The 22,959-nt window shown below is 33.5% G+C and overlaps 1 protein-coding gene across 12 annotated transcripts in view; it reads right to left on the bottom strand.

Moving 5' to 3' along the window:
- PHC3 (polyhomeotic homolog 3) overlaps window positions 1–22,959 on the bottom strand; it is a 72,906-nt gene that overhangs the window by 29,235 nt on the left and 20,712 nt on the right. For 6 of the 12 annotated variants that reach the window (XR_012508461.1, XR_012508501.1, XM_045514574.1 and 3 more), the window contains 6 exons: window positions 20,853–21,011; window positions 18,661–18,759; window positions 12,458–12,704; window positions 6,219–7,090; window positions 5,875–5,922; window positions 1,317–1,470 (listed from right to left, as the gene is read on the bottom strand). Coding sequence is in view for 10 of the 12 variants with exons in the window: in XM_045514574.1 (XP_045370530.1) it covers window positions 1,317–1,470; window positions 5,875–5,922; window positions 6,219–7,090; window positions 12,458–12,704; window positions 18,661–18,759; window positions 20,853–21,011 (1,579 nt within the window). In the remaining 2 variants the exon portion in view is untranslated. The remainder of the gene's footprint in view (window positions 1–1,316; window positions 1,471–5,874; window positions 5,923–6,218; window positions 7,091–12,457; window positions 12,705–18,660; window positions 18,760–20,852; window positions 21,012–22,959) is intronic. The other 6 variants (XM_074367998.1, XM_010952096.3, XM_010952092.2 and 3 more) reach the window with 5 other exon arrangements.

Here is a 22,959-nt window from a genome sequence, read left to right as displayed (position 1 = left end):
TTTTATTGAGAAAATGTTTTCTATTTTTTAGGAGGGGGAAAAAGTTGGAAGAAAATTGGTTTTCTCCTTTCCATGCTTTGCAGAGATTGACACTGGCAGTAAGGGATAAAAGCTGGAGAGAAGGGAAGTAATGGTTAAAGATGTGGCATGCTGAAGAAAAGCAAGGACAACGGTTGCTTTGGTAGCAAAGTCAATGCCCCGTTACAGTTTGTTTCCATGCCTAGTACAGTGGTTCTTCTTAACTGAAAGTGATCATGAGATATTCAATAGAGCAGAACACTCTCACAACAAAGCCTGAATCAAGATTAGTATTATCTGGATCAGGGGTCAGTGAACTTTCCATACAGGACATACGGTCTCTGCAACAACTCATCTTTGCTGCAATAGTGCAAAAGCAGCCACAGATAATAGCAGAACAAACAAATGTAGCTGCTGCATAGAACTTTATGGACAATGAAATTTGAATTTCACCTAGTTTTCACATGACATGAAACAATACTCTACTTTTGATTTTGTTTTTCACCATTGAAAATTTTAAAACCATCCTTAGCTCATGGGCCATATAAAAAGAGGCAGCAGGAAAGACCTGAACTGAAGCATGAACCATAATTTGCCAATTGCTGATCTAAATCAAATATTCATAAATTTAAAAAAAAAAAACCTAACACAGAATATATCTTTTTTAGGACTTAAACAGTGGCTGTAGGTCATAATGTTTTAATAAAATACCTAGGATTCACAGTCACTTTTATATTGTAAGAAGTATAGAGAGGATTTACTTGAACTCATAGGCTCTGAAGTAGTGAGTAAGAATTAATGCTTAAGCTCAAGAATTTTTTAATCCATGTCTCTAGTAAGAATTAGTGAGGCTTAATTTAAGTACCATCCGGGAAAGAACACTTTTAAAAGCACTTACTAAATCTGGATCACAAGCAGTTAGGAGGAATGTCAGATATGACTTCAAATGCTTTGTGATTTTTAGAAAGTATAATTGAAATCTTCGATAGAACTTTGATTTGTTCTAATTTTTAAGCTGGAAATAGCTTGACACATGAATCTGAATGGGCATATGAAACATCTGTACACACCACTAAAAATTCAAAGACTGAAGTATGTTTTTACTTTGGGTGGTTCCTTAGCAATTGTTTTAACTGTTCCTCACCAAAAAAAATTTTTCTGAATTCTAATCTATGTTTTGCTGCAATTAATTACATAATAAATTAGCTTAATATCATCTCTAGTAGGAAAAAAAAAAGTTTCCCATTACTAACATTTATCTAATAAGAAAATTCCCCCAAATTTAGGTATGTCCTCACCTAACAAAGGATGCTCAGAAGTCATATCTTCTCCTCTCCCCACAGTTATAGCTGCTGGAGACAACGTGGGTGGTGGTGGGGTTCTGTCCATCCGTACACATTCATCTGATTCTTCTGGCATTTCTTCTTCACATACATCTTCTACTTGATAAACCTGCAACAACAAACCACACTGCCTAAAAATGTTCCTAAAATATATTTAATAAGGCGTTTCTAGTTAAAAATAAATTCTAAATGTTTTTAAAATTGAAGAGCAAGACAAAATGACAATTTGATTGAAAGGAAAACTTTAAATTCATTCAAATGAAGTTTTTCATAATACTTGATGATTTCACTGAAAGCAAGTTGTGGATCTAGGCTAAAAATCACTAAGGTTTCCCAAAAGGTGATAAATCAAATCAGGATATATTTTTACATCTGTCAATTTTTTTTAAATGTTTTAATTTTACAGACTCAAATAACTATTTTGGAAATTTACTACTGTTTCTGTTAACTTCCAATTGTCATAAATCAAAATAGACACTAATATTTTTCACAAGCATGTTAAGTAATCTCCAAAATGACACATAATATATAAGAGAATGTACTGTCTAAAGGACTTCATCCCAGGCTCTTCTTCATTAAACTTATGTGAATTAAAAATTAAATTTTGAATGTAGTATCTTGAGTACCTATAAAAAAGGTATGTGATTACATCTTTTCTTTAATCTTCCGATCTACTCAAGTATCTAATAAAATTTTTAAGCTAATATAAATTAAACAGAAAATATCTGTCTTTGAAATAATACATACATACACACCCCATCCTAAATATTTGACATGTTATTTTTAGTTCTTTAATATTGTTCTATTCTTACAGAAGAAAGTTTTTATCTTTCACTTAACTACTTTGTTATAGTATGGTAAAGACAATACTTAAGAGGAAAACATGGACTTAAGAGCACTCTGAGAAGGAACTATATAACTAAAAATATCAAATTTCTTAATTGTTTTATTAAACTTAAGACTGAATTTTCAAAGTCCACTTGTAGAAATTGACACAGGTATTTTAATTTGTTGTCATTATTTAACCATTACTTTTGAAAGATGATACGTTACAAAAAAACAAAGTCATAAAGCAGTTCACCTCCCTTTTTATGTACAAAGCTTATTACTTAACTTTAAATAGTTATGAGGTTTTAAGATAACTTATCCAAACTGATTAATATTTTCCCCCTCTTTTTTAACTGAAGTATAGTTGATTTACAATACTGTGTTAGTTTCAGGTGTACAGCAAGGTGATTCAGTTATACATATGTATTATATATATTCTTTTCAGATTCTTTTCCATTATTGGTTATTATAACATATTGTATATATGATTAATATTTCTAATAAATGTTAAAACAAAAACATCCCAACATTCACAAAAAAACTTTATGTGGTATCTTATATTGTATATAGTTTTTAATCAAAACTACTGAAAAAGTTTGATGATTTGAAATTAATATAAAAATGATCAAGATTTCTGAAAACCAGCATAAACCATGTATGATAAAAAGGACTATGAAGTTTCACCTACAAAGGCGTATCTAACAACACTGATAGAATTAAAAAAAAAAAAAAAACAAACCAAAAATCCCTAACTTTCCAAGCCTCTACTAAGAATAAAATATCTTTCCTTTCGCCTTTTTAAAAACTTCAAAATCTTACTGTTACTGATAATTCTGTATCAAAAATAACTTACAGAACTGTAATCTGAATCAGCTACTAAGGATGCAACATTTTAAAAAGTTACTTGCTCACAACCATGCATCTGGAAACCTGTTTCATAGAATTAAAAAAAAAACAAACCAAAAAAACCCTAACTTTCCAAGCCTCTGCTAAGAATAAAATAGCTTTCCTTTTGCCTTTTCAAAAACTTCAAAATCTTAGTTACTGATAATTTTGTATCAAAAATAATTTATAGAACTGTAATCTGAATCAGCTACTAAGGATGCAACATTTTAAAGTTATTTGCTCACAACCCTGCATCTAGAAACCTGTTTCACCAAGAGAGTCCTTGCCTCATGTCTGGATCCTCAGGAGGGAGAGCAGTCGCTCATTGCTGTACAGTGCAGCAATGACAGCTGCTAGTATCTGTTCATGGAAGTTTTTTTAATGATGATAAAGTCCAATACAGGGAAAGGGATCCAAAAACAAAAATGTCCTAGGGGTTACAGAGGGGGGAGGAAAAAAGAAAAAAAGAAAAAAAACCTTCTAGTGAGGGGCATCTGCTGAAGCAGTGATTAATTTGGCAGAGTGGTGGGGATGCTGATTCAGAGGTAATTAGACAAGTGTGTTTTTATCAACCAGTTCAAAATCTATCTATGTAGCATTCTTTTACTAGATATTACTTTTCTTCCAAAGATCAGCATTTTTTCTTAAACTACTGAAACACCCTCTTAAGATTAATGCTGCCACAAGTTTTTCAAACACCTACTATAGTACCTTTTAAGGAATCAAAGTTTGATCATGCATAGTACTCTGATTTTTAAAAAAATAATGAAAAAATTGTAAAGGATAAAAAGAGGCAAATACAAATAGACTCCAAAATAATCCATCAAAAAATACTATAAAATATACTTTTCATTCCTTATAGGTAAGCTTATTTATACATACTTTTTTTCTAAATTTCCCATGTAAAGGCAAAATAAGTTAATGAATAAAAAAAATAAACATCTGTCACAGACATCTGGCACCATCAGCATAAAAAAATCTAAGCACAACAAACTAAAATATTGAATAAAAGCAAAGACGTGAAGATTTTGCTCATAGATCATTTGGAAACTGCATATCACAATTTCTCTTTAGCTCATAACTACAGCTATTCTAGAACTTTCAGTGTGCCAAACTTACCTCAGTAAAATAATTAGCTCCATCTGTCTCCCTTTTCTAAATTGTGGAACATTTATTAGTAATCAATTATGAACTCTCACCAAATCTTACTTATGATACTCAGATGTCAACTAAAAAATCTTAGTTTTATAAATACATCCTTTAAAAAACATACTGGTTTTACTTTGATAATTCACATTTATTTTTGAAAATTTCACATTTCTTAAGAAGTAGTATTTTTCTACTTTTAAATACTTGAAACCAGGAAATTGTGAAGGAATGTATAATTTGTGAAGAAATATGATGATTAAAAAAACAGATTTGATTAAAGGTAAAAAAGAAAAATACAGCAATTTAATAAATAGGCTATAGTCCTCAAAGGTAAAAGATAAGAAAGATAACATGGAACATCTATAGGAAGTATGATCATATCAGTGATAGCAGAGAAAGTTTTTTTTTTGTGGGAAAAAAAAAAAAAATCCCAAAATGAGACAACAAATTAAAAAAAAAACTTTGAGAGGAAGGCAGGAAGTAACAAGAACTGAAATATTTTTAGCTTTTTAAATGTTATTATGTTTTTGATATTTCTATCCCAAACATACTCCTCTACGGTTTGCCCTAACAAAAACAATTAGAAAAATATAGAGAAATTTCAGATTTTACTTGTTAAAAACCAATTTATCGAACTAGAAAATGAGAATATAAAATCAAATTAAATATGATTTCTATGAAGGTACTTTTCACTTTGAATCCTGTGTTTTTATAATAACCATAGTAAACTCTTCAAAAATCCATTAAAAGAAAACATAGACATAATTGAAATACAAACATTTCTAGATGTGAATTGTTTTTCATCAAGTTCTGTTTTTAATAAAAGTGAGTAGGAAGTAGAATTCAATCTCTTCATGCCTATTAAGATCAGTCAGAATGACAAGAATAAAGAATCTGTAAATCTGCATCCCTGGAACCAAAATGTTTCCCATTAAGGAATAGACAGACTTTGAAACTCCTTTCCTTTCTAAGCTAATGGTCATTAGGCCCTTAAGTGATAAAATCTCTTTAGTGGGGTTTGATATAAAACTTCCTTTGGGCAGACTGTTTTTTCCTCAGTTACATAATAATTATGAATTTGATCATTCTAATGAACATTCAGAGACCTTATTTCAATTTGTATTGTAAATTCTTTTATAAATTTTAAAAGTCATTTATAGAATGTTTAAAAGAAAATAATTTTTCAGGTTAATTTTGCTTTCTAGGCAATATGTACCATTTTTAGAAGTTTATTTTGATAAGTTTCACCACAATCTCAACTATTCAAAACTTTTACTCCTCCCAGTAGACTTTTTCAGCCTCAGTATTCAGTTCATCCACTGAGATTTTCTTAGCTTCTTAAATGAGAAATATTTTAAGTCTATGTTCTCCTTTAGCAGAAATTAAAAAATCAGTTTAATAATCTTAAAAGATGGCCTTCAGTTAATGTTTTTTGCGAAGTTGAATTATTCCCTAGACTGTTTCTTATAAAATTTTAATTACAAAATATAATTTTACTGGAAAATGACATCATACAAGCATACCTCCACTGTGAAACAAAGCCCTTAAAAGCCTAGAAGTTCAGAATGCACACAACCAAAAAGGTTAGCTAGATAAACCATACGTTTAAGAACATACAAGCCAACAGAAGGGATCTATGAAGGATAATCACCTTAAGAGAAAAAACTTTGTGCAGATGACACTGGTTCAAATGCATTCCCTTGGGGAAAAAAAATCAACTCTGTAAAGATAGCAGATGGATTTGTTTAAATAGTAATAAAATTAACGAGGGACTTTTAATAACCATCACAAATTATCAAGCATGCAACCATACTACAACAAACGGCATTTTTTTGTGTGCGTGCCCATACAGCATGTTTGTCAGACACTGACAGATGGAAATTCCAAGCTTTTTAAATTCATAGGCATTTAGATCTAGCAATAAAACATAATGTGGGAGAAAATCATTTTTACTTTCAGTTCAGCAAGAAAGTCAAAGAGCTTCCAAGGGCTTACCACTGGTGGATCAACAGGTGCTGGTGGTTGTACTTGTAGGTTTACCGCAACAGTCTGTGGAGGAGGAAGAGTCTGAAATGGCAACTGGACCAAAGCTTCTGCAGCTGGAAGCTCCTCTTCTGACACCAAAGCATTCTGCACCAAAACCTGGCCCTGGGATAGAATTTCAGGCTGCACTTGTAAAGACTGCATAGACTGCAAGGGCAGTGATGGAATCTGAGCAGGAGGAGATGTCGACATCTGTGGAGGGGTTGCAATCGGGATTGGAGAAGACTGCAGGGTTGAATACTGCTGGTGTGATGTTGGAGAAACAATCTGCTGACCTGGGGACACCAAGGCAGACTGCTGAACTGGGCCAATGTGTACAACAGGGGAAGCTGGAAGTGGAAGATGGGACGGAAGATTCAGCTGTGCTGTAGGTTGCACCTGATTAGCAGGTGGCTGCTGCAAGTTTGACCCTGGCTGGAGAGCTGATGACACAAGAGGATGTGGCTGAATAAGTGCTTGTGGGTGAATAATTATAGTAGGAGACTGACTTGGTGAATGGGGTGGTGGGGGAGACACCACTACAGACTGCTGTGCTGACTGTGACTGGCTGGGAGACATTGTTAAGGGAGGGGGATGACTCTGAATTGGTGAGCAGTGCTGTGACTGGGCACTGCTGGGAGCTGGAGGAAGGCCATGGTTTTGGAGTGGTATACAGTGCTGAGATGGGGGTGGGTCTTGAGTTGGATTCTGAAGTGTGATTGGCTGAATTTGCTGTTGCTGCTGCTGTAGTATCAGCTGATGATGGGAAACTTTGGGAGGTGGTGAATGAAGAGGAATCTGCTGATGTTTTATTAGAGGATGAGGCTGAATTGGAGGATATGAAGCTGTGAGAGAAAAAAACGACAATTAGTATTTATTTCAAAAATACCATCATATAAATTTTAAAATAAATCTAAAGGAGGAAAGATTTCACATCAGAAGGTCATAATCATCAGAAACCAATTACAAGTCTTCCCAACAAGAGTGACTTGAAAATGTAACGACAAACAACTTTTCCTTGGAAAACTACATAATTTCATAAAATACTGTGATAAGTTCCAAAAGAAATTTGCCTCAATTGATTCATACATGATTTATTCTTACTAAATTTTATAGGTCACCAGAATATTTCCATTAACTTTTAACAAAGTTTATCCACTTGAATTCCTTCTCTGGGAAGAAGAGGAATACAACTGAACAAGTATAATACACATAAAGATAACTTCAAAATCATAAAACAAAGGTCCCATCCTTTCTAATTCATGTCTAAAAAATCTTCCAACTAACAGTAAAAGTAATTACTTATAAAGCTTCCCAAATAAGTTTCCAAATTTGAACCAAGATAAACAGTTGGTATTATTTGACCCAGAAGAGAAAATGTTTTGTATAAAAGTTAATTCAGTTAAGCAAAATACATGTGTGAATCCTACAGCACGGTTAAATAATCACAGTAACTACAAAATGAAATTTCAATGGCCATTCCAAATCTAGGAGAGCACTAGTTTCGTTTGCAGAGAGAATGAGGCAATCAGAAGTCCATGCTGTCTAAATAAAGGATCTTGTTTTACTTGGCCTCCCACCCCTGCCCCACCACATTCCCCCGCCCACAAAACCCTACAGTAATCTCTAAGTGATAGTATCAGTTTTCTCCATAGGGGAGCCACTCAATAGGAAAAAATAAATATAAGAATTAGCAAAATCAGTAACAAGCAGTTTCGCCATCATTATGCCTCTTCTACATACTGCATATGATTACACAGAGGGAATGCTGGAGAAATCCTAAGTAAGAATGGAAACTGGGTTCACTAGAAGATAAACTGGAAAGATTGCTTAATATTCATATCATGTAACAATTACCACATTTAAAACAGATCTCAGGACAGGCCAATTTTTTTCCTTAATCTCAAAAAATTAAGATAAAGACTGTAACGCCTTGTATCTATTTTTATATTCAACTACATTTGTGACAAAGACCTTATCAAAACTTCTAACAACTCTTTTTTAACCTTTTTGTGTTTGGTTGGTTATTATTTAGAATTCCAGAGATACTTTAAGGAAATTAGCATCTGATTAAATAACATCTTAAGAAAGTGGCATTTAAAGGTTCAAATATCCACCAAAAAAAAGGAAATCGGACCTAAAATTTCAGCTAACAAAATAATTTTCATATAACTAGACTAGCACTTTAAACTAAAAGTGAAAATTTTACATCAGCACGTTATAAATGTGTTGATAAAGACTCTATATTACAGAGTATTCAATAAAATCTTGCATTTCTATAGAGTACCTTTCCACCAAGGGGCTAAGCTTAAGATGCCTTCACATCTCTCTCCTTTGCACTCACAAAATGCCTATGGAGTAGGTAGTATTATTCCCCTTCTACAGATAAGGAAATAGAGGTTTTGCAAGCATAACAGCAAAGGCCCACTTTAATTCAATCTTTAAGTTATAATTAAAATTCAACCATATTCTTGAAGTACACTGGAGATTATATTCACGGGAATAAAAAGACTTTCTGTGCTGCAGCAAGTAAGCAATCTTTGCTTACATTCTAGAGCTGGTAATCCAATAAAGTAAGTCTATCCTTTCACCTAAATAAAATTTTTGTTGAGAAATTAAAATGAATCTATCTGTTTTATATTAGTCCAGAAGTCCCACTGACAAGCACATACACTACAGAATAATTGTGAGGACATCTGAAACAATACTCCTGTATAAGAAAAGCCCTAGTGCTTTGGAGAATCATATGATGTCAGTTAATTTCTCTGATTTTAACAAACATTTCATTGTCAGGGTGGCCTTTTAACTGGAGAATTAATGATTGGCATCATCTCTCGTATATGTAGTAGTTTTTATTTAATTATTGTCAATAATTAAATATATTATTGTAAATAATTATATTATTTCATTGTAGTAGTTACTACAACCCTATGAGGTAGACAGGATACTATACTAATCCAGTATATTTCAGGTGAAGAAACTTAAAGAGTATTTAAGTGACTTGTCTGAAATCACCTGGTTATTGAGAGGTAGTGCTAGGTGTAAAAGAACACATAACCCTAGCCACCTCTGGGTTCCTATTGAGGTCTGAACGTTTATGTCCCCAGATTCATATGTTGAAGCCCTAACCCTTAATGTGACTATATTTGCTAATGGGGCCTCCATGGAAGTAATTAAGGTAAACCGAGGTCAGAAGGGTGAGGCCTTGACCCAGCAGGATTAGTGACCTTATGAGAAGAGACACCAAAGAGCTCACTATCCTCTCTTCTCCTTGCATTCAGATGAAAGACCATGTAAGGACACAGCAAGAAGGCAGCCATCTGCAAGCCAGGAAGAGAGAGCTCTCACCAAAAATCAAATACTGTCAGTTCTTGATCCTGGGCTTTCCATCCTCCAGAACTGTGAGAAAATGTAGTTTTTGTTGTCAAAGCTACTCAGAATATGGCATTTTTTATGGCAGCCTAAGCAGACTAATCAGCTTCTCACTCTATATTGAGTTAACGTCTGCAAAAAATGGTACATGCTTTTTCCAATGAGATTAATTTCATAAAAGCTCTAAAAACTGCTATAAGAAAACTCGAGCTCTAATGTAATTCATAACTTCCAGACATTTGGTTAACGTCTGGCTTTATTTTAAATATTAAAAACAGAATTATTAAATACCATGTGAGAATTCCACCAAGAAGAAATGATGAAGAAAACCAAAATGATTTTAGCACCTTAGAAATACACCTAAGGAAATAATAATCATGTCCATTATAATAATTATTAGACTGTACTACATTAGAACACAAGTAGATTTTTTTTTTAGTTTGAAAGTAACCTGTAGAAGCAAGCATTTTTATAATCAAAGAAAAGACCAAATTACCAATTCAAGAATCTCAAAAAAAAAATATCTTAACTTTAGGCTAACTTCCCACCAACAAGAGAAGAAAAACTCCTTGTTTTCTGGAAAAATATAACTGCTGCCCTGCCAGAAGATATAAATTGCTTTGACTAACTTCAGTGTAAGACCTGAATGAATTTAAAAGTTCAGTAATTGCAAAGGTTTATGTGGCTTAGGGTATTCCATTTGGTTTTGTTTCTAATCAACACCACCACAGAAAACTGGAGTTTGGTTAATACACATTAAGATCTGAATCCAGAATTCCAATTGTCCTGAGACTCTGCTGGTTTTCTCCTTCATACCTACATAAAATAGTGGCCATCAGAGGAAGGCAACTTTAAGGATATTATCACACTATCAATAAAAGAGGGAAGAGTAAGTGTCAATTTAGGACCCAATATTGAGAGTTCAGGGGGACTCAAAGTCTAAAAGTAGATCTCCTTGCTTGAATAACCCTGAAAGAGTTCCTACCTTTTCTCTTTGGAAGGAAATCTACCTATCCGCCATCATAATTTGTTAAAACTATAGAAATCACTAGAAATTGTCCCCTGAGCAGTCATTCCAAGAACAGTGGGTCACTGCTCCTCCACAGTGACTCCTCCTATCAACACTGACCAGAGGCTGGTTTGAGGCTAAGAATGCTCTGGACAATACAGTACAAAAATCCTGTTAACAAGCCATACAGCTAGCAGGACCTGGCACACAAATATTTATAAAAAAGCATTCACATCTAACCATATTCTGAATTAATTTATTAATTTGTAACAAAGCTTACACTTAGCTAAGATTCAGATTTAAGAATTCTAAGCAGTGATAATCAGTACAAATGGAAAAAAATTGTGCTATAACTTCCAAAATTCAAATGGAAAAAAAATCAACTATTAATCCAACAAATACTTACTGTCTACCTATTATAGATGTAAGTACACATAAGGCACAACTTGGTGTTGTCAAGATAAAAGGGTGAAAAAGTGAGTATGAAAAAGAATTAAAAGATTTAATCAATGTAAAGTCCCTGACATGTAAGTGCTACATACTACTATCCTACCCTCAAAGAGTTTAGTTACTGCCTAGTAGAAAAGCTATGATCAGTAAGTATATAAATAATTATAAAAGAAACAATACCATAAAGAAGCATAAAAATGCTAACACAAGTGTTGGGCGATACAGAGAATGTTGGCAATATTAGCAGAGAGGAAATATGAAAAGAGAAACAGGTTTAGATCGAGAATAAACAAACTTCAGTAGTGTAAAATGAATCTTTAAAAAGTAATACATAATTATATAAGGATAGAAAGAAGATGCTTACCTGATGAGGTTGGAACAAAGGAAGTTTGTTTTTTTTTAATGTAACATGTGAGGTATCTAGCTCATTACACGACACACACACACACACTCTCAATAAACAGTAGTTATACTGATATAAAAATGTATGTAGATATATTAAAAAACAGGAGTGGTCTAAGCATGCTTGAGAAGCAAAGAAAAGGATCCAACATGAGGGAAACAAAAGATGCTATTAACAACTATGAAAGAAGGTCAAGATGCTATAGTAACTATGAGAGAACATCAGGAGCCAGGAAAAAAGATGCAGTCAGTGACATAAGGAAACAGTGCTAACTTTAAAGAAGAAAGCAGGTAATTCCTTATTTTTTTTAGAAGTGAAGGAAGCTCAACACTGAGAAATTCTGAGATGAACAGAAGAGATGGTAAGGAAACTCATTCTGCACAGCCCCAGTATTTTCAGCATGAGACCCCTAGGAAGCAAGATTATTTGTAAATGGCAGAGGGATTCAAAGGTTGATGAGAATGAGAACAACTTAGCTGATTCCCTGACAGCGTCCTCTCAGAAATGAAATCAAAGGTGGAAAAAAAGCAACATGGTAAGGAAAATAAGCATAATCCTTACTTTTGGAAAGTGATAAATTCGTCCCACTAATAACAACGTTAAAGAAAAATATACACTTGCTTTTTAAAAAAACTTTTAATTCTGTTCCACTAAAGCATATTAAATAAACCACAGGCAAAAAAATTTTTAAAGCTACAAGGTTTTATCAATATAACAGGAAACCAGCACATAATGAAGATGTTAATTAAATGTCAACTGACCAAAAAAATCTATTTTACTATCACAATTTGTTTTCGCTAGTAGGCTCTTTTGTCTTTTTTCAAGCTACAATATTAAATGTTCTTATTTTTAATTTATAAAATTCATTTTTTAAGTGTTTTAAAAGTATTCCTGTTCAAGTAATGGACATCTTTTGTTTTGCTCTGCCTGCTAAGAAAATGAGTAATACAACTATTTTCAACAAAACCTTTATCCCACCTGGTGCTATTAACTGGTGAATACTTGACGTCCGGGTGACAGCTGTGCTTCGTGATTCCAGACTTGGACTTTCTCCTTTCTTATTACTTTCTGGAGAAGGATCTCGTTGGCTGATTTTAGAACTGGTCACTGTTGTTTTGTTATGACAAATTGTCAATGACTGAGTTTGACTAGTGCTTTTTGGTGGACCATTCTGTGAGCTAGATAATACACCCAACTTCTGGCTGCGTAATGTTAAATTCTGAACCTAAGAACCACATAAAAAAAATAAGGATGAAATAGATGCCATTAATTGATGTAGTAATCACTACCATTATAACAACAATGACAACACATTTATATTATGCTCTTCATACATAAAGGTCTAAGCACTTGAAACAACCAATTAATCCTGAAGGAAAGGAGAGTTATTATTTTAAGTAATCATACCTTAAACACTGTGGCAATTTTTTTAAAAAGACGTTAAGGGAAAGAGAATCATTAAGAAGTAAATGAAAACAGAATATACATATAAAAACAAATAAACTATGAATATGAGGAAATTACTCTGCAACATACTGCACTTTGAAGTTACCAGGTCAGAGAAAGCTAAGAAGGAGAAAGAGGAAGAGCATCCCAGGCAAAGGGGAAAACCTGAGCAAAGCCACAGAGGCGGGAGAGCCCAGGGTGTGGAGGGAAGAAAGAGCACTTCCCGCACCTTCACTGAGTTCTCCATGCCAGGACTGTGAAACATTTTTAGGTTACAAGTACCTCATGAACTTGTGAGAAATTACTACACACAATTAGGAGAGTGTGGATACAATATTGCTGCCTTAATAACGACGAGATAGATTTTTTTTTAAAAGTTACCAGCTCTACAGATATTGTAAGGGAACACTAATCTCCTGAGTAAGAAAACTAATTCACGAAATCACCTACCCCACTGTGATAATTAAGAAAAGCATTTCCCATTAACTAACTTTAAAAAGTTAATGAGATTTTGTTGTGGTGGTTATGAAACATTTGCGTTTGAGAACTAGGTCTGAACTAAAAAACTGTGCACGGCCTTGGAAACGGTTCACGTGATGGCTCCTGTCCACATCAGGGCTATTCTAAATACACTGTCAGTCTGGATGGTGGAAAGGATCATCCCAATTACTCTCACCTGAGGTTTATAACATTTTCAAAAATGCCTCTCCAGTAGCTGCCTAACCTTTAGCCTCTCTGGAATGAATGCACCAAATACATTTATGCTAGCACTGGCCTTGGGAGGGAAACTGAAGTAAAAGAGATTCTAAAGTGACAAGTATATTGCTACTTTATGAATGTTCTTCAGTTCCATGTGTGTTCTGTCTCTACAATCGTATCATTAACTGATGCTCTATACTTTCTCTTAAGTGCCAATGGAGTGTTCAGCCAACAGCAGATGCTAAACAAATGTTTACTTCAGGGCAGTGGAGGTTTTAATCAGTTCTATTCTAAGCTACTGAAAGAATTTTCTAAGTGAAGCCATATGGAGCATCTTCTCTGATTTTTGTCAAATATTTCATGGCAGTATAAATGGACTAACTACTGCTGTATTATTGAGATTTAATGCAAAAATAAAATATGCTAAAATCTAGATTTCTCAGCTTGCCACTCAAAGCCTTCCATACCCAAGGCCCAAACTGCAACAAGCTCCCTTTTCCACTACTCTAGTCCACAATCCTCATATTCTAGCCAGACTGTCCTGCTCACCCTTTTCCAAACATGCCTGCGCTTCTTTCATTTAGAGCCCTTGCTCCAATTCCTCTTGCCTAAAATGCCATACCTTCTTCAACACTGTCTCCTAAGCCCAACACATTGCTCAAGACCAGTAAAAATTCTATTCTCCTGAAGAAACCTCCCCAAAGCCCCTGGTTAGAAATAATTTCTCCTCCACTCTATGCTTTTCCCACAGAACTTGGATCATACTAACCTATACCACTGACAAACCTCTAGTTTGTTTTAGAATTACTACTGTCTGCGCTTGTGGAATACTGGGACTCTAGCTGGCAGGCCCTCATCTCTGACATTCATGTCTGTACTCCCTGCAGTTCTGGTGGCAGACATAACAGAAACCACACAAGACTGAGGTGTTCTCCTATATCTGATTCTGAAATATGTGTTACATGGCTTTTGTTGCTGCTGTTAAGTATTTCATTCTATTCACAGTTTTTCAGGCTAACATTAAAGTCTGTTCACGTTTAACCAAAAAATCTCAACAAATGTCTAGCAGAGGCATATTATCATCTCACAGAAAGCATGAGAAAAACAGCATAATTTGTTTTTAATGGAAGTACTGAGGATGGAACCAGGACCTCCTGCATGCTAGGCATGCATTCTTCCACTGAGCTATACCCACCCCCACCTAAAAAAAAACAGTATAAAATTTAACATCTCCCAAAAATAATGTATAAAGTGGACCACATAATAATGATAAGCAAAGGCTGAATTATAATCTGAGTAACTTAAAAATTTTCCTTCAAAGCATATTCACAGCAAATGAAGATTTGACACAATGAACCCTTAAACCTGCAGCAGTCCATTTCTCCAGAATAATATAGTTTTTTCTAATTTTCCTTTTGTTTTCTGGAATTCTGAAAGAAAATGTATGTGTGTATATTATACACTACATATTATATGAATAGATACATTTTAGAATATGACTTTACTATATATGGTCATCTTGGCTTCAATATTTATAATAAATTTCAAGCATGTAAACTATACTCCTAAAGTATATATACACAGTTAATTTACCTGTTAATAGAAACAACACAGGTTCAGATTTCCTTGACAGAGCTTCACTTTTGAAAAGAATCTATCTTTTCTAAGATAAAGAACATTATCACATTCAATGTCCAACCTTAATTTCATCTGAACTTTTCCTATGATCAATTTGTGGAAACATTCTGGCTTTTGTAAAAGTCTAGATTTCACATGAAATTTTTTTTTAATTTCATTTTTATGTACCAAATAATCTCACATCAATTATTTAATTTGTATGTAACAAATCATGTGTGAATTATCGTAGCATCCCTTGTTTGCAGATGAGAAAATTACGAGTTAATGTCACATTGCTGGTGGTAGAACTCAATTTCTAGCTTTTAAATCTAAAAGGTTGTTTTCTCCTCAATTCTAAAGGCATTCCCCAGATACCCTTGGTAAGATTTCATACTTTTCTACAACATACTTTTAGTCTTAGGATATCTTCCTGAAAGTTAGATTTTTTGTTTTTTCATGGTAGGAAGAAGAGATGAAGCATTTAAAATAGTAAATAAGGGTAAGATATTCCAAATTTCTCTTTTTTGACAATATGTTATAAACTTTAACAGTAAGGAAAAATCAACAGTTATATTGACTTTTGTCAGTTAAAGAGTATTAAAATAAAACTTCAACTTGTTATTTCTCAATTACAAACAAATTGTTTTGAAAACTTTAAGTATCTATTTAAAAGTTAACAAAGCGGAGCACAGATTTTTCAAAACTAAAGCCTTGAACTCAAAGAAAGTTACCACTGGAATATTCAAAGTATTAGCATGACCCACCACTGCCAGCCTCAGTCAAGGCCATTTCTAAAGCACAGCAAGAAAAACCATTAATACAGAAGTTCCTAAAGATCAATCCATCCTTCTAGTTCCTCAAAGTCTATCCTTGAATAAAGTCAGATCATCACAGAGCCACATACCTGTACACATCAAACTGGACCCCAAAGAGCACTTCTACAAATTACTTTGACTATGCTCACATTAAAGATGCTATTAAAGACAATGTAAGATGTTTTCTCCATGAAAGCCCACAAGACAGACTGTGCTCTAGAGAGCTTATTATTTGTATTTTCCTAATAACTGGTTTATTTTACCTTGGAAACTGCAAATCCTTTAAATGGTTGCGTTTCTCTCTTGACTATTAGCTACTGAAAGCTTAAGAACCAAATTCGTGACTCATCTTTAGACAGTGCATAACAAAAACAGTAATTAGTGGCATGTCATATCTTATGTGCCAGGCACTATGCTAAATGCTTTATGATCACCATCTCATTTATTCCTTATAACAACTCTGAGCTAGTACTTGCAGTTTACTTGTAAACCAATTAAAATCTTAGTTGGAACAAAGTAAAAAATAAATAAAAAATAAAATTTAAAATATTCTGGAAGTTGATAATTGTCTAGCTCTATTAGGTTTTATTAAAAAAATAACAAAAAAACAAAAAAACCAAGAGGATCATTACATTAACAAATTCGTTCCATAAAGAGATATAAAAGTTGAGAGCTGAAAAAATCTTAAAGTTAACAAAAACCAAAGGTCTCATTTTGTAAATATGGAAACCAAAATCCAAAGTTAAGGAACTGTTATATGATATATGAAAACTGGTATTTATTATTAAATAAAATAATAAAGGTGTTCCATGAAAAGTACCAAAGAATATTGTTGCTATCTTATTTTTTTGTTTTTGCCAGATGACTAAGATTATTAAATTAAAAATATGAAGCCAAGGGTGACCCTGACATATATCAATTTCTGCCATACGCAATCTAAAACATTAACCACAGAAAAATACCAAAAGGGTCTCAAAGTAATATTCTACTCAGCTGCTTTAATTTAAAATTTACTCAATTTAATTCATTTTTATCTGCTTTACTGAGGTGTAACTTACATACAATGAAATGAATAAGCCAGTTCAGTGAGTTTTGAAACATGTTTACACCATGTTACCACCACCCCAATCAAGATATAGAACATTTCCATCACTTATTACCCTTCCCAGTCAATCTCCCCCTCCTTCTGCCCAGGTATCACAAATCCAATTTCTTTTCACTATAGATTAGTTTGCATGTTCTGGAATTTCATATAAATGGAATCACAGAGTATGTACTCTCTGACAATTGGCTTCTTTTACTAATTGTAACGTTTCTAAGACACATCAGTTGTTTGTTCTTTTTTATTTCTGAGTAATATTCTACAATTTGTTTATCCATTCACCAGCTAAAGGACACTGGTTATTTCCAGCTTGGGGCTATTCTGAACAAGCATTCATTTACATGTCTTTATGTAGATACATGTTTTCAAATCTCTCAGGGTAAACAAGTGGAACTGCTGGGTCACATGTTAAGCATGTTTAACCTTACAGGAAAATTGTTTTTCAAAGTGGTTGTACTATTTTATACACTTTCCCCAGCAATGTATTATGGTATGGTTGCTCCACACTCTTGCCAACATGTGGAATTTTCATTATCCTTCATTTCAGCCATTCTAAGTGTGTAGTGATACTCTTTGTGGTTTTGACTTTCATTTCTGTAAAGATTAATGATGTTGAGCATTTCTTCGTGTGCTTATTGGCCTTTTGTATATCTTTTTTCTGTGAAGTGTTCAAGTCTTTTGCCCATTTTTAATTAAACTGTTCATGATCTTATTAGTGAGTTGTAAACCTACTTTGTATACTCTGGATACAAGCCCTTTGTCAGAAATATGTGTTGTGAACATTTTCTCTCAGTCTGTGGCCTGCCTCTTTGTTTTCATAGCAATGTCTTTTGAAGAACAGTTTTTAATTTTGAAAAAGTCCAAGTTATCATTATTTTCTTTTATGGCTAATGCTTTTTGTGTCCTATCTGAGAAAGCTTTGCCAATCCCAGAGTTATAAAGCTATTCTCTGTTTTCTGCTAGAGGTTTTATAGTTTGGGTCCATATCTTTAGGTCTACATTCAACTTCTAGTTTATTCTTGTGAATGGTGGATAGAGAAAGTTAAGGTTCCTTTTTTCCATTATACCAAACAAAGTACAAACAAAAACTTGGGTAATGTTCTACTCAATTTTTAAAATTTGAAATCTACCCAATTCATTTTTAAACTTAAAATCCATCTTGACTTGGTTATTACATAACTGCCTGCAAAGGAATGTGAAGAATAATACATCCTACATAATAAAAGAAATAAATCTGCTTTATAGTAAAACTAAACATCATGTCATACCAAAAATGTGTTAACTTTCACTAATGTCAAATAACCTAAATATCCGTATTTAATGGTATTTCAATTTCTACAGAACCATAAAACTTTCTTAAAGTTCTCACGGTATTAAATTTTAATCTGTATTGTGTGACAAAGAGCACTGAAACCATCAGCAACTTAAACACAAATGTAGGTTTATCTTTAACCTCCAGGTCCAGACCGTAAGTACTACAGTATGAAGCTAGACAAGCTCACCTGAGTAGCTGCAGACTGACAGGAAGATGACGATGACGACGAGACAACAGGAATGTCAGACTGTACAGCAGCCACAGTGGTAGCGGGTGTGAAAATCAGCTGTACAGACAGAAAAACCAAAAAAATACCCTAAGACAAAAGAACATGTCCCACACAAAATGTATAGCAGGCAAGAGAGACTGAAATTTGTGACAGAAAGACAATGCAGTTTAGGACTGTCTCCTAAGCAAAAGGTTCTACATGACAGAGAAGTTTCTGATAATAGAGAACTCAAAAAAAAAAAAAATCATAAACATTTCTGAAACAGCTCGTGATTCTGATGAGTAGAAAAATAAATCAGTGCTCAAAAAAAAAATGTATTTTGGTAATATGAAATCTTCATACCAAAGTTTGCCCCAAATAAGCTATTAAACTCTTCCCAGCTTAAAACTACTGTGGAAGGATTCATAAAATGGACATTATAATGGGCAACCATAGTCACTACTCTTGAATGCAAATTAAATTTCAGTGAGAAACATGAAAAGAAACAGCAAAAAGTTTTTTCAGTCCTCTCTACCCCAAAGGATAACAATGCCGCATACTACGCTATAGTATTTCATTCAGCTACACAGAATCCATAGCACAAACCTAGGTCTACCTCTTGATTTTAAAACTATTTCTAAAGAAATATTCATTGTAAATGTAAATGCCACAACATGTCAAAATTCAAAACAAAACAGCCTGCAAAAAAGTTTCACAACAAAGAAAGAAAGAAAGAAAGGTAGGTAAGACAAGACATACTTATCACCACCTCTTTTCAAATGTCTTTTCCAATACTGAAACAGAATGCCATTAATTTAAAAGATAATACAATCCACTCAGATTATCCAATCCAATTTAGTAAATTTAAGAGTTGTTTCAAAGAATGTGTAAATGTTCTATTTCAGTATTCCATCAAGATTATTCAGTTCCTCAAAAACCATTTCTGTTTAAATTAAAATTACCAATTAAGGGATCTTTTGAACTTCAGTTCTTTGTATACTAAATTTAAGTGAATTAAAAAACGAAGTATAACTTTCACAAGAAGGTAATTTCCAGTACAAACAGCTGAAAGCACTAAACCTAAAAAGATGTTCTATTTTGCTTGAATCATGTGAAATTACCACATTTAGAGGTGACAAATGGTCAAATAGCAACCATTTCAAATGGTTCAGCCAATTTTTGAAGCACATTATTAATCAAATAAGATCTAATGGGGGAAAAAAATCAGAAATATGATAATGTCTACTGAATAATCTGTAAATAAAAGGCAGACCGTATCATTGTTTCCTGTTAGTATTATGATGGGCAATTTTCTTTCCAATTTTAATGGAGAACTGGGGATCCAGATATATACTCAGTTTATTGAACAAAAAAGAATATAAATAAATAAATATAAATATAAATATAAATATATATATGTATATATATGTATATATATCAGGGAAAAAGCACTTCTCTAGCTACCTGCAAAGACATCAAATAAAGTAAATGTCAACCAATTTCTACATTCCTTAAAGAAGTCTAGCAGGGAAATTAGGTAATCAATGGGTACTCAAATATAGAATAGCCAAACTAACATTCCTGTATTAACAAAAGATCAAAGTGAGCACAAGAACATAAATCACTTTGCAGAATTTAAGATGGAAATAACCAAAGCTGAGGCTCATCTGGTGAATTATCAGGAACTCCAAGCCAGATTTCTGCAGAACCCACAATATAAATTCTAATTTACGCTTAACAATCAAGTTTTTAACATTTCTAACCATTTCACAAATCTAAGACATCAAAGATATACAGTGATTTCAGGATCACTGTAAGTACCAATTTTAACTGTAAGATGCCACCAATTATAAAACGCATCTCAGGTTCAGATGTGTTAAAATAGGAAAACAGGTTTGAAATCAATGAAATTTGATATTAAAAAATACTCACTCCTATGTTACAGAATCTATTAGTTTCCCAATGTTGCTAATTACTGTTTGATATACCAAGAAGGTCTACTGACTAAAAGAAATTTTCATGACAAAATGTACAAGAGCTAAGCACACACAAAAAAGTTTGTTAAACATTTCTTAAAGATTAAAAATGCCTCTTACTGCATCAAATCAAGAAACATTTTGATTTCTCTTAAGTCTTCAAACACTGAGAAAATCTGGTAGCTCATATCTTACCATTTGAGCTCGGAGATACATTTGAGCTTGGCTTGCCGTTAGGGTAGGGGAGGTACTCCCTAGTAACATAGTCTGTTGGGTAATACTGCCACTGGTAGAACTGGAAGCCTGGGAACGGCTTATTAACTGTGCAGGTGTAGGAGAAGTAGAGAGGTTGATCTAAGGAAGAAAACATATCAGGTCATAGGCTTCCATTTCTTGCTTCCATGTCACTGAATTTCACCAAGCTGTACTTAGGTAATCAATGTAAGTATTATGGCTAAGGAACCTAAAAGAGAGGGCTTCATCTTTGACAGACTTCTGTCACTTCTTCGGGCAATTATTTGCACATATGCAAACAAAAGCAGTTAGTGGTTAGCAACTAGGACCATTTTTAAGGATATCCTCATTGTATTTCATAAGATTCTAGCATCTTAAAATATCATTTCCACTACCTCCCCAAAATTAGGACTCTATTATTTTAATATTCTACATAGTAACTTAAAACATTCAAATCAACCGTTTACACTATTTTGTCATTTTCTGTCACATTTTGAGGGGTTTCTGAAATGAATAAAAGTTAAAACACAAATAATTCACTCACATATATAAAAACATACATGTAACATATAATTAGTATAACATTCTCCTTCAAAAGCTCTCAGAGAAGAAGAAAGTACAACTGCTACTTGTCAAACAGATGGAAAAACCCTGAATACTGGTTACAAAATTAAATTATAAACACTAAATTTAAAACTGCTGTTAAAGAATAAACTAGTCCATGGGCCATCTCTAGGATATATAAAAGACTGGTAACTGATTGTATCTGGGAAGGCACACTGGGAGGGATAGGCAGGGAACAGGGCAAACGAAGACATGTAGTCCCTTTTCTTTCCAATTTCCTACCAAGTATTATTCATTTTAAAAATAAATAATATTTTTAACAAGAGTAATACAATCTGGTCTCAAGTCCTTTTTGTGGACGATGCAGAGAAAATTAAGAAATAGGTTATTAGACTTTTGATTCAAGCAACAACACAGACTGGACTAATACATCCATGGTTCAAATATCCTCACTGAAATGCAAGATCAACATGAAAAATTAGAATTTATAGCTGAACTCACAAAAGGGGAAAGGAGACGGAAATTCCCAGGTGCCAGAAAGAAACTCAAAGATGTAAGCTTCAGCTGACACCAAGGCAGTTTAGGGGAATACTGGCCTTACAGAGAGAGAAGACTCAATTTTGAGCCTACTTCAGGGAAGAGCTGGAAATAAAACCCACTTTAAACCAATATACTCAAAAGGGCTCATCAATTTGTGAAAAGGGAGCTGGAAAAGCTCCACTCATAAGTCCTGAGAAGCAGCAAGAAAACCTGCCATCCGCACTGCTTCCAGTGAAGGAGAGAGGCTCCTATGAGAATCAAAATCCCAGGGCTGCACCATGTCCGGGTACAGAATCCATATTTACATTACCTGCATAGTTCCATAATCCCTCCTCAAACATTAGCATTTTTACTAGTCCAGGACATCTGTTAAACTGAATAAGTGATTGGAGGAAGCTGAATGAAGGCTATATAGAAGGACCTCTCTGTACTATTAACTCCCAAGGCTATAATTATTTAAAAATTAAAAAGTTAAAACTGCATAGTGGGTACACAAGAGTTGGTTAACTAATTCCCTAAATGTATCTTTTAAGTATTCCTTAATTTTAATAAAATACTTAAATCTGTAATTCAGTGCATAAATAGTTAATATAAAAATTATTCTGCAATCTGTCTATTATTCCTAGCATACCACTAAAATCCTATTAGCAAAAATCACCCATATCCTCTGACAAATTCAGTGGATTCTTTTTAGACCATTCTCTCTCAGTCTTCTTTACCAAGCCTTTTTTTTTATCCCACCCTCAAACTGTTCTTGATTTGTCCTTAACACTTTTCTTCTTCAATTCTTCAATTCAATTTGTCCTTCACACTTCTCTTCTTCAATTCTTCAATTGATTATCACATCTACTCTCATAGTTTCAAACAATTCATTCCTGAAGACTCTCAATCCTTGACAACAAACTCTTATTCTCCAGATTCAAATACTTACAGAACACATTTTTCTGGATATCTCTTACCAACT

Source organism: Camelus bactrianus, chromosome 1, assembly GCF_048773025.1.
Source record: "Camelus bactrianus isolate YW-2024 breed Bactrian camel chromosome 1, ASM4877302v1, whole genome shotgun sequence".
Taxonomy (NCBI): domain Eukaryota; kingdom Metazoa; phylum Chordata; class Mammalia; order Artiodactyla; family Camelidae; genus Camelus; species Camelus bactrianus.
The sequence above is the reverse complement of the archived record's forward strand: the minus strand, read 5'-3'. Positions and strand labels throughout refer to the sequence as shown.